The sequence below is a fragment of the Ambystoma mexicanum genome, chromosome 6p (genome assembly GCF_040938575.1).
Source record: "Ambystoma mexicanum isolate Mex_15411 chromosome 6p, UKY_AmexF1_1, whole genome shotgun sequence".
NCBI lineage: Eukaryota > Metazoa > Chordata > Amphibia > Caudata > Ambystomatidae > Ambystoma > Ambystoma mexicanum.
This window is the reverse complement of record NC_090935.1, coordinates 494,932,543-494,945,050: the sequence shown is the minus strand read 5'-3', so window position 1 is coordinate 494,945,050 and position 12,508 is coordinate 494,932,543. Positions and strand designations below refer to the sequence as shown.

The 12,508-nt window shown below is 45.0% G+C and overlaps 1 protein-coding gene across 2 annotated transcripts in view; it reads right to left on the bottom strand.

Moving 5' to 3' along the window:
* MAP3K1 (mitogen-activated protein kinase kinase kinase 1) overlaps positions 1-12,508 on the bottom strand; it is a 752,184-nt gene that overhangs the window by 155,962 nt on the left and 583,714 nt on the right. For both annotated transcript variants that reach the window (XM_069627298.1, XM_069627297.1), the window contains exon 15: positions 6,086-6,238. In XM_069627298.1, the coding sequence (XP_069483399.1) occupies positions 6,086-6,238 (153 nt within the window). The remainder of the gene's footprint in view (positions 1-6,085; positions 6,239-12,508) is intronic.

Genomic DNA, 12,508 nt, shown 5'->3' with positions numbered 1-12,508 from the left:
CGTGTATGCAAAAAGTATTCACAAGCTTTTAGACCATCGCTATGTCTTATTGACGTGTAAAGTGAAACAACATCAAGTGTTGTGAGTAAGAAAGTAGGTTCCCATGGAATACCGTCTATGCGGCTCAGAAAGTCCTTGGTGTCCCTTAAATAAGAAGGCACAGTGGTAACCAACGACAGCAAGGTCTCATCTATAAATCTGGAGGTATGTTCTAATAGAGCGCCGCATAGGGTTACAATTGGTCTGCCAGGAGGTCCAACGAGGCTCTTATGTATTTTTGGCAGGAAGTAGATGGTCGGAGTCACAGGGAACCTGGGATGAAGGTAAGAACAGATATCCTCATCAGCAAATCTTTTTCCTTCCAGGTCAGCAAAAGATGGCCTAGTTTGTCGCTCATCATTTCTGATGGATCACCAGGCAATTTAGCATTGCAGTTCTTATTCAACAATTGTCTATGTGCCTCTTTAATATAATCTCCACGATTCATGAGGACAATGTTCATGCCTTTATCTGATGGTTTGATAATGCAGTCACTCATAATACTCAAACGTTCAATAGTGTCAATTTGTGAATTAGTGAGATTTGATTTGATTTATAGGGCACACGTTGTTTCCTAATTTTCTTTAGATCATGAACAACCAAATCCTGAAAAGCCTCTATATGGCCACCTGGATTGAAAGCAGGGTTAAAGCGTGACTTTGCTTTAAGTTGAGTTTTCCCCGGCCAGGCGGTGTCTACATACAAAGACACGGATTCTTGGTCCAAAACAACAGTGTCCAATTCACATTCAGTGTACAAAAGTTCCAAGTCTCTAAGAGTGAATGTATCTTGTATAGAGACGTCTGTGCCACCTTGGAGATTCAATTTAGGTTTGGATTTTGGAGGATACATGGCAAAGAATTTTTTCAGTCTGACTTTGCGCATGTATTTGTCAAAGTCTATCCTGGTTTCAGCATAGTCATATTTGGAAGAGGGGCAGAAGTTAAGGCCCTTTTGTAAGACGTTGGTTTCATCATCGGTGAGGGGGTGCGAGGACAAATTAATGATGGACATGTCCTGTATATTCAGATCTGCTTGCGTTATTTCTTGGCACCAGAGCGTGTTAATCTCTCCGGTTTGTCCACGCTTGGTGTAGATGCTACGCCTCCCCCTCCTTTTTTTTTCGACACCTCTTTGGCCCGAGGGTTTTCCTCTTCCTCGGCCTCTGGCTTTCTTTCCGCTGTTTAGCCGACCCTCTAAACCCGATAGTCTCATCTCCTCTAAAAAATTCAACATTCTAGAGGGCTGTTCACCCTCACTCTCTGTAGTGTCCACATCAGAGGAGGATACATCAGTAGGGATATCATCAGTAGTACCAGTTGCAGGTGCGGGAAGGTTTTTGCGAAGGTTATCAAAACGTTTTGCAAAAGTCAATACTCTTCCCTGTTCATAATCCTGTTTATCTCTAATGAACTTCCTTTGTTTCCGTAATTTAATTTCCTCCTCATATGTTTTATATCCATTCTCAGCGCTAGTGCAAAGGCTCTTTCCTTCTTCGCTCTGGTCGAGTTTCTCCAGTTCCTCCTCAATATCCTGGATTTTGGCCAAAATCTTATGGCGATCCATACGAGCATATTTAATCAGAATATTAAGAAATGTAACTGAGCAGGTATTACTGGATTCACCCCATTCCTGTAGCATGGCTGGATCCTGTTCCTCAAAGGAGGGTGTAGTCAATATTCGCAGACCTCTTGGGATGCGTCCAACGTCAATGTAATTTTGGAGGGAGTGTTCCTCCCACCACTTGCTGATCTCATGACGCTATATATATATATATATATATATATATATATATATATATATATATATATACACACATACACATAAAATATATAATACAATTGTGCAATACTGGTTTGCTTTCACTGGAAAAAAAAAGCATAATTGGTTATAAAAGATTAATTCTCAATTGCAACTTTTTTTTCCATCTTGAGATATATAGATATATACACACACACACACACACTGGGATTGGGCGTGAGCGTTTTCTCTGCTACCCTGATGACTACATCCACCAGAAGCCCTTGCAGCAGATAATTATCACCTGCACCTGCGGTGAGCTGCAAGTCAACACAGCCTGATGACGTGTATTAGCACAGAAACCGGTCGGAGGAGAACACCAGTGGCCTGGAAGGTTATGCAGAGAACTGGAGTGCGCACCTTTCCTTGTTTTTTGAGAACTGGAGTGCGCATCTTTCCTTGTTTTTTCCATAGAAAAAACAAGGAAAGGTGCGCACTCCAGTTCTCTGCATAACCTTCCAGGCCACTGGTGTTCTCCTCCGACTGGTTTCTGTGCCAATACACGTCATCAGGGAGGCTGTGTTGACTTGCAGCTCACCGCAGGTGCAGGTGATAATCTGCTGCAAGGGCTTCTGGTGGATGTAGTCATCAGGTTAGCAGAGAAAACGCTCACGCCCAATCCCAGTGTGTGTGTGTGTGTGTGTGTGTGTATATATCGATATCGATATCTCGAATTTTAGGATTTTAGAATTAACAAGATGGAAAAAAAAGTTGCAATTGAGAATTAATCTTTTATAACCAATTATGCTTTTTTTTCCAGTGAAAGCAAGCCAGTATTGCACAATTGTATTTTTCAGAGTTCCTGTGTTGTGTGCATAATCAAGCAGAAGCAGATATTTTTTACACTTATTTAATTTACACTCCAATTATAAAAACAGTGTGTAAAATGATTATGCACAGTCTAGTTTACATCCATACAACTTTGCAGTAGGTACATTACTATAAATGGTCAGTGACAGCAGAGTCTTTGATCAAGGGTGAACGATTGACATTAAACCAATCACAGATGTTCTAGCCTCTCGAATCTTCAAGATTACAATTAAAACATCCAAAACCTGTTTCTTCAGGAAGTGCAAGTGCTGTTCAATAAACAAATAAATGTTACATTTGTAAATGAAATGGTACGATATTTAACCTTACGTAGCGCTTCATATATGGTTCGTCCAACATCTAGGCACTGATTATTATACCTCAGTCGATACTCAGTTTACAGACCTCTGAAGGATGTTAGCCAGTAAGTGAGCGCTCGTTGCTGCGATCTGCAGGATGCACGTCCGAATTTTGGCAAGGCCAACTCAGCCTTTCATCCTCAAGGGGAGAACTGAATTTGGTTTGGTGATAATTGTGATAAATATGTTATATGTACATCGCTTTACCAAAAGCAATATGTAAATAACAATTTGACCATGAAATTAGATATAGAATTTAGCATGGAATCCTTGCCTCTCTTGCACTGTTGTATCCTAAAATTGGCATACCATTAGGTAGTAATAGCTTCAGGAAATTAGGACTTTCATTAAACATCAAAAGACAATTCTGCTATCGAACCTCAAAACACACAATACAATTCAGGTTTCCTTTACTATGTAATTAGCTAGGTTTTTGTGTTTTCAACATTTAAATATATACAGGAGATATCAAATGGCCAGACCATAGAGAAATAATGAAAGGTGTATTCTGTCACCAGGCTGAAAGCTGCCACATAGTAATGATTTCCATACAGTTTTTGCACACGTCGGCTAGATGTCACATTTTAATCCTGCAAAGGAGAAGAGTAATTTTTACTCTTGAAATCACATTTACTCTCAAAGTTTAACAATAGGGAGTAAAATACTCCCACCTTAAAATCTTATCTGAAGCACTGGGGACAGCCCAGAAATGTATTCCTGAAGTCAAAATAAACAAGGAAAAATCAAATGCACCAGGACCCATCCATTATGGACAAACTAGTGCTTAGACTAGAAAATGAGCAGCCATTCTTTCTGGCAAATCCACTAGTAATTCAAGTAATAATAAGCTGATCTGAGAACTGCACAGGATCTACCCAACATGTGCACATTTACTTATGGACTCGACTAAACCAGCCCTTCAATTACACACCAGGCAGACACAAGGGTTTTGGCGGCCTGCTGATCTGACGCACCTGACAAAAGTTCAAATCTCAGGACCACGCACACAGGACGATATGCTATGGAGTATCATTTAGTAAGCTCAAACATCCACCTACCAAGGGCCTTGCTGCACTGAACAAGAGAAGACAGATTCACTGAACCCTCAAATTATGTATAGCCCCTCCTGCGGACCTAGATCAAGGCGGAAATAGAAACGTATTCAGTTTAGGTCTGAAGTCCAAATGGCCGTAAGTGCCATGAAGGGTGTTCGAGTTTCGAGGCCTGCACAGAGAATGAGCGCTCCCCAGTTTACTAACCTAAACTGGAGGATGGCCAGCAGATTAGCCAAAGATGAACGAAGCAATCTTGCAGGAACAAAAGTTCCAATTTTCGGCTTATAAATGCAAATGCATGATATGCGTTGGGCTCCTCCCTCTGGCAGGAAACCAGGCTAAGCCAATTTAAAACACTAGAGGGTGCAGGACTGGGCCTGGGGTGAGCTCATGTCAGCTGAATCGCCATTTTAGGCCTGCGTTGTGGTCCCCACAGACCAAGAGATAGGCTGGAAAATGGCATGGAATGCATGGAATACGGCTTACAAAACATGTAGTACCCACCTCCCCTCCGCCCACCGATCCCACAGAATATACAATACCGGTTAAATGGGATACTAATGTGGTCAGATCGGTTGCACCGCTGGTGAAGCCACAACTAAATTACAGCTGTCAACCATCCTATTCCACAACACAATTGTACTGTGATCGAATTACCCCTGCACTAAAAAGGGGTGCCTTTGCAATATGGGCTACCATAGGAAATCCCATCATAAAGAGGTGCAGTGGCAGGGTGACTTCAAAAGAAGTCCCCAAGACTACAACATTAAAGTCAAAGATCCAGAAAAACCAACAGGATAAAGCTGAAAGTTTAGTAGTCTGCTGAAATGGGACAGAACCACCCCCGGAAGTGGAATTCTGTCCTACCATAAACAAAGGCTTATATTCGAGGACAGTGGAACATATCAAGGTCCTCAATGTTCTGCTCCACCCACACCCCTGCCCAGGTGTATTTCCTTAAAGGAACATTATTTACAGATGCTTGTGCCCCAGAAACACAGCCACAGACAAGAGAGAGGAAGGGGTCACATGAATCCAACCGCTGAAGGATCAAGCGGGATACATTTCTCTCAAAGTCGGAGCTCAATGAGGGGATAGGCCAGATATATATATATATATATATAATAACATTAAACATAATGCTGAAATCATGATAAAACAGCATAAAATCGGACAATCAATCTTGGATCTCTCCAGTTAAAGTGCATATAGATCCAGTAAACATATTATAGGATGAAGTGAACATAAAGTGCATGGTACAATTATAAATCACGAACATATTGCACCAAACCAAATTCCAATCTCAAAGTAATAGAAATTATTATAAATTCCAACAGACTCATACAGCCAAGAAAAAAGAAAAAGGAAAGCCAAAAAAACTAATATAAGAAAATAGAAAAAGGATTAAGAAAAAGGTAGGAGACACAACATCACAGGAATAAGGACAATCAATATTTCCTGTGAAATAAAATTGTCTCCAATTGCAAATTAATTTTACAATGATATAACAAGCTAAAAGTGCATCAATGAAAACCAAATTAAATGCACTACTTGTTGCCAATCCGACCTAAATAGTCGAAACACAGCCAGCACAACTTTTTTAGAAAAGGGGTGAATATGGTTTTAAGGATTCCCTGTTGGCAGTGCCGTGTACTGAAAAATTAGTAGGCAAAGGGTCTGTCTCTTTGTAGGATGTCTTGGCGTGATGTTGTCAGAAAGGTCTTTTTGGGTGTATGGTCAGCGTTTGGCTAAGGGCGCCTTGCTAAAGAACAGTGAGGGAAGCTGTACAGGACTGTGACCTGTCCAATAACAGTAGAGGTGGGTGACCAGGAGAATCACCAGCATACCACACTAGGCTCCATTATTCACTAGCTCGGGAAGGCTCAAAGCTCCATGGTCACCCCACTAGATATCCCCATAGTCACGCAGGGAATAGGCACAAGATACAGCAACATCCATTTTACCTATATACGGTTGGCTCATTTTGTTTTAGGAGTAGTAATATACATGAATAACATTTACCTGCTTAACAGCCATCAGTGTCCCAGTTCCTACATCCTGCGCTTGATAGCAGGAAGAAAAAGCTCCCAAGCCAATCTGCTGACCTTTCAGCCATTCATTATCTTCGCGGTAATGGGTCTTTGCTTTAGTATGCCCAGGTAGGGTCTCTGGTGTCTGCAAATTAATGTTTAAAGAAGAAAATGTCAATATCTTTGTTAGGATCTCGATTTTCTGGACAACAATGTTTGAACAGTGTGCATTTCCCCTCCTCCACCTAATATAACTTTACGCAAACGGCCAGCAATAGTTATAATCAGGAAAACAGTCTGCATTACCTCTTTGATGGTTGTCTTTGAAATTCGAGAGTTTACACAAGATGACTATCTCAATCTATTTCTAGAGTAAGAAAAAACCATACAAATTACTGAAAGCTTGTGAATTGAGTAAACCATTTTGTCTGCTCAGACTCTACGGATTGCAGTATTGCAGTAACAGACCCTATTTTTAAAATCAGAAAGTAGTGCCTCAAGGGTACATATGGTTCTCCAGGTGATAACGACACTGGCATTTTTTTTTTAGTTTTTTTTTTTAAGCATGGACGAGAGCCATACAAAATATGCTCTACTCTTCAGTTAACATTTCTCCTTAGATACATTTACCATATGGGGCTAAACTAACAACATTTGAATTTCCAATCCTCATCAAAATGTTTATCAAAAAGCACCACACTTGTAAAGTTGTATAAAAGTTGCTCTTTTCCCCCATGGACAGAGATGCTGATGTATGCAACGTCTTGAAGCATTTAATTAGCCATAGAAGAACAAGTTACTTCTTACCTTGTAACGTTCTTTCGATTGGATGTTCCTCCGACGTATTCCTTATCTTAGATATCTCCTTCGAGCTCTGCTGGCCTTGGAAAATTTTTCTCTAGAGGGCGCTGCGCGTCGACGTCCGCCGAGTCGATGTCCCTCGACAGCCGCCGTATCGACGTCATCCTGCCTATAAAGGCCGCGCGCAGCGTCCGTTGCTCAGTTCCGTTTTGTAGCCCACAGTATTTCTGTCTGGACTAGACTAATCACCCTGAAGGAGCATAAGCTGCAACAACAAGGGAAGTAGAACTGCGGGGATGGATGGGAGGGTCGATAAGGAATACGTCGGAGGAACAACCCATCGAAAGAACGTTACAAGGTAAGAAGTAACTTGTTCTTCGAAGGGATTGTGTCCTCCGACGTATTCCTTATCTTAGCTGGGCTCCCATAGCAGTATTCTATTATTGGAGGTGGGAGTACTGACTTCATGCTGCCTTCTATTGATGAATAGAGTGCAATACAGCCCTTCCAAACCTAGTCTCTTAACTGGAGGAGGAATCCAAGTTGTAAAATCGTGTAAAGGTATGGACGGACGACCATGTGGCGGCCGCACAAATGTCTTTAACTGGCACTCCTCTTTTAAGGGCCGATGAAGCTGCAATACCTCTGGTCGAATGAGCCCTAAGGTTTTGAGGGGGTTCTTTTCCTGCCAGTTTATAACATTCCAAAATGGCTAGAATGATCCATCTGGAAATGGTCTGCTTAGTTATTGGTAACCCTAGCTTGTAACCTGTGTAGCCTACAAACAGCTTGTCTGTTTGTCTTATCCTGGCCAGTCTACTGATGTAAAACCTTAAAGCCCTCCTAGGGTCCGGCCTGTGTAACCTCTCTTCCTCTTTCCCCGGATGAGGAGGATAGAAAGATGGCAGGGTAATCTTCTGAGTGATATGGAATTCAGAAACCACATTTGGGAGGAAATTAGGCTTCACTTGCAGGACAACTTTGTCTTTGTGAAAGATTGTATGAGGGGGTTTACAAGAAAGAGCTTGTAACTCGCTCACCCTTCTAGCAGATGTAAGAGCTATTAATAAAACAGTTTTAAGGGTAAGAAATCTTAACGAACAAGAATGGAGTGGTTCGAAAGGTGTGCCCATCAGGAAAGTTAGGACTAAGTTTAAATCCCATAGGGGAACCTGGAATGGTCTTGGGGGATAAACATTGGTTAACCCCTTTAGAAACTGTATAACCAAGGGTAACTTGAAATAGGATGGTTCTTCCGCAGTGCGCTTAAAGATGGATAGCGCTGCAAGATAGCCCTTAATGGTGCCAACTTGAAGGCCTGAATTCGCCAAATAGAGTAGGAAGGACAAAATCATTGGTGTACCGCATGAAAAGGGGTCGATATCCTTTTCTCTACACCAGCTGCAAAATCTGTTCCAACGGCAGCGGTATAAAGACTTTGTTGCTGGCCTCCTTGCCGAAAGCAACACCTCCATAACATCATCAGGGAGGTCCCAATCCTTGTACCTCAGCCTTTCAGAATCCAAGCGTGAAGGTTGAGGGTTTTGATGTCTGGATGGAGAACCTGACCTCCCTTCTGTGAGAGTAGGCTCTCTCTGAGTGGAAGTCGAATTGGAGGGCAGATGGACAAGTCTAGAAGGTCCGGGTACCACGTTCTCCTGGCCCAATCCGGGGCAATTAGGATCATGGTCTTCCGGAATCTTCTCAACCTCCTGATCATTTGAGGAATGACAGGGACCAGTGGGAACGCGTACAGAAGCGGAAACTCCCAGTCCACTATGAACGCGTCTCCCAGAGCTCCTCTTGGGGGAAATTCCCTTGAGCAGAACAGATCGCACTTCCTGTTGACACTGGTGGCGAACAGATCCACCTGAGGGGTTCCCCAAAGGGCGAAGATCTCTTGAAGGACTTCCTGAGCTAGTTCCCACTCGTGGGAGACCGTGCTCTGCCTGCTCAGAGCGTCCGCTGTCAAGTTCTTCTCTCCGGCTAGGTGAACTGCCGATAAAGAGATTCCTTCTTGGATTGCCCAAAACCAGAGCTGCATCGCCTCTCTGCACAGGGGTAGTGATCCTACGCCTCCTCTTTTGTTGAGGTAATGCATGGCCACTGTGTTGTCCGTCATTATCAGGACATTCTTCCCTTGTACAGCTGGCAGGAACGCCTTCAGCGCAAGTCTGATGGCCCTCAGCTCTAATAGGTTGATATGTAGTCTGGACTCCGATGGAGACCAACGACCGCTGATGGCCAAGTCGTTGGCGTGGGCTCCCCACCCCGTGAGTGAGGCATCCGTGACTACTGTTATCTCCAGCCAGGGTTGCCAAAACTGTTCTCCTTTCAAAATGTTCTCCTGACAGGCCCACCACTGAAGGTCTCGAGCCACCCTGTCGGGAACCTGAAGAAGATCTGTCATTCTTCCTGAGAATTGTGACCACCGAGTCCTCAGTGCCCACTGGAGGGATCGCATTCTCAGGCGAGCCTCTGGCACTAGGAAAATGCAGGATGCCATGAGGCCTAGCAACCTCAAAAAGTCGAAGGCTGGGAGACGTTGGGCATTTTGGAACTTGGTAACCATCTGTAGAATATCTTGAGCCCTCACCTCTGGTGGCGAGGCTTTTCCCAGGGAAGTGTCCAGGATCGCTCCGATGAACTGGAGTCTCTGCGATGGTATCATTTGCGACTTCTTTAAATTGAGGGAGAAGCCCAGTCTGTGAAGGGAGTGGCAAACGTGATTTAGCTGGATCTGAGCTTGTTCCGAAGATACAGCCCTGATCAACCAATCGTCCACGTAGGGGTAGACGTGAATCCCTTCCCTCCTTAGACTTGCCGCCACTACCGACATTAACTTGAAGACCCTCGGGGCGGAGGTCAGCCCAAATGGCAGCACTCAAAATTGATAGAGAGTTGCCAATTGCGAACCTCAGGTATTTCCTGTGTTTGAGATGGATAGGCACATGGAAATAAGCGTCCTGAAGGTCCAGATATCCCAACCAGTCCTGGAACTGAAGGGCCTGAAGGATCTGAGAAAGAGTTACCATCTTGAATTTGTCTTTCCTGAGGAATTTGTTCAATTCTCGCAAGTCCAAGATGGGTCTCAGTCCTCCGTCTTTCTTTGGAATGAGAAAGTAAGGGGAGTACCAGCCCTTGTTCCTCTCCGCTACAGGTACCGGTTCTATGGCACCTTTCTCTAGCAGGTCCAAAATTTCCTGCAAGAGGAGCGGATCTGGAGCTTTCTGAGAGCTGATCCCCGGTGGATGACTCTGAGGTATGCGCAGGAGAGGCAGGCAGTAACCTTGGGCAACTGTTTCCAATGCCCAAGCATCTGACGTGATAGCCTGCCATTCCGCCAGATGTTGAGTTAACCTGCCTCCTACAGGTGTCCTGTGAGGGAAGTCCTCAGAGTGGTTTTGGGGCGGCTGATGCAGATGCCGATGGTAAAGAGGCACCTGCTGTTGCTGCGGCTTTTGAATATCTACCCCGTCCACCTCGGGTAGTTCTTCTTTGTCCCCTTTGAGCCGGTCGTCCTCTACCTCTTCCGAATGCGGAGTAGAAGCGAAAGGACTTGCCCCTCGCAGAGGTTCCTGTGGGACGAAAAGGTGTCTGACGGATTGCAGCGCCTAGGGATTTTGCTGCTGCTTTTGATGTTTGCAGTTTTTCCAAACAGTCATCCGCCTTTTTCGCAAACAAAGAAGAGCCATCGAATGGCATGTTCAAGAGCCTGGCTTGCACATCTGGGGCAAAACCAGACTTTCTCAACCAAGCGAATCTCCTGGTTGTTGTACTTGCCGCCATTGCTCTGCTGATACTGTCAGCCGAATCAATGCCCGTCTGGAGGGATTCGCACATAGCGTCTTTACCGTGCTGTATGATATTTAGGAACGCCTCCCTTTCTTCTCCCTCCAGGATGCAGTCAGCCGCTGTAGAAGCACACTCCCAAAGTGTATGGCTGAATTTAGCAAGGGTGCAAGTAGCATTAACAGATTTTAACGCCATGCTACATGCCGAAAAAAACTTTCTTTGCCATAGCATCATATTTCTTATCGTCCCTGTCCTATGGGACGGTAGGGTAAACAGTCTTGACGTCAGTAGAAGATGCTGCCTGTACCACCAGACTTTCTGGGGATGGGTGTTTTGACAAAAACTCCGGGTCTGCAGAAGATACCCTGTATTTTGTAGAAAGTTTTTTATTTACTGCCGGGACGACATCTGGGGTTTCCCAGTTCGTCATAATCTTCCTCTGAAGAGCTTTATGAAAGGGCACTACAAGAACCTCCTGTGGAACTTTGTCAAGAATATCCGTGAGGTCATCTTGTTGGAAAGCCTGTGAAGGTGTTGACCACTCCATAAATTCTGTGATCCTGGCCATTAAGGCTCTATAGGGGGTTTCAGCATGCTACCCCGGGTCTGGCCTAGCAAACTCCACCTCAGGGGACGTGTCTAACCCACTTGCCTCATGTAAGGAATAATGAAGATCCTTTAACCTGCGTTCTTCTGAGGATAACTCCTCTCTAACTGGGGTTGCAGGTCCCCGCAACTCAAATGTGTCTTCCTGTTCAGATAGCTCACCCTCTTCCATAATTGAGGACATAGTTCTCAATTGTTCTGAACTCACAAAGGGTGTAAAACCCATCTCCAAGGCAGAGGGTGCCAAACTTGTCATAATCGGCCTTGAAAACGTCGATGTCGTCGACGTCGAAGGCTTCGGGCGTGGCGTCGAAAACAAAGGCGGAGGCCTCGAGGACCTCGATAGAATTGGGATTCTGCTCGAGGAAGTCGACAATCTCGACGCCATCGTCATCGAGGACCTGGGGATAGCCACTGGGCGCGTCGTAACCGTGACTTTCCTTGGTGTCGATGCCGGTGTCTAAGATGGCGTCGAGTCGACAGACCCGTGTGTCGAAGGTCCCTTCGACAACGGCGTCGAAGACACCGACTTCGGCGTCGACAGAACCTTCGTCGATGGCGTCGACGGAACCTTCGAAGAAGGTTGAGGTCATAGCTTTACTCAAGGGTTCGTTTCGCGCTCGAGAAGCTTCCTTCGCCGGGTACTGCGACTCGCGGTGTTTTTGACCAGAGCATCGCTCTCGGCAGTCTTCGAGGGGGTCGAGGCCGCTTTCTCGAAGACGCTCATCATATTTTTGCAGAATTCCTACCATTCAGCCCGGGAGCTATGTTTCGTGGGGCAAGGGATTCTCTTTGGAGAAACCGAGGAAGAGGAGGACTGAGAAGGGGATCTTCGACGTCTCCTCTTCGAGTGCTTCGATCTCGAGGAGTGATGGGACCCACTCCGAGACCTGGAGCGCGAATGGTGACGAGGAGACGAATGTCTCGACTTCGTCGAGGAAGAAGAAGCTTTTAAAGTCTTACCTTTCTCCAGCTTCCCCCTACGCTCCTTCAGGGCCTTAGCTGTCATGGACATACAGTCCTCGCACTCCGAACAATGGTGTTCAGCTCCCAAACACCACAGACAAACTCTGTGAGGGTCAGTCAGCGACATCTTTTTCCCACAATCTCGGCATTTTTTGAAGCCGGACCGAGGGGTCGTCGGTTCCGACGAGGAAGCCATAGAGTACGGATCGAATATCTCGAGGTAAATAGGATAAATTGTGTACAAAAC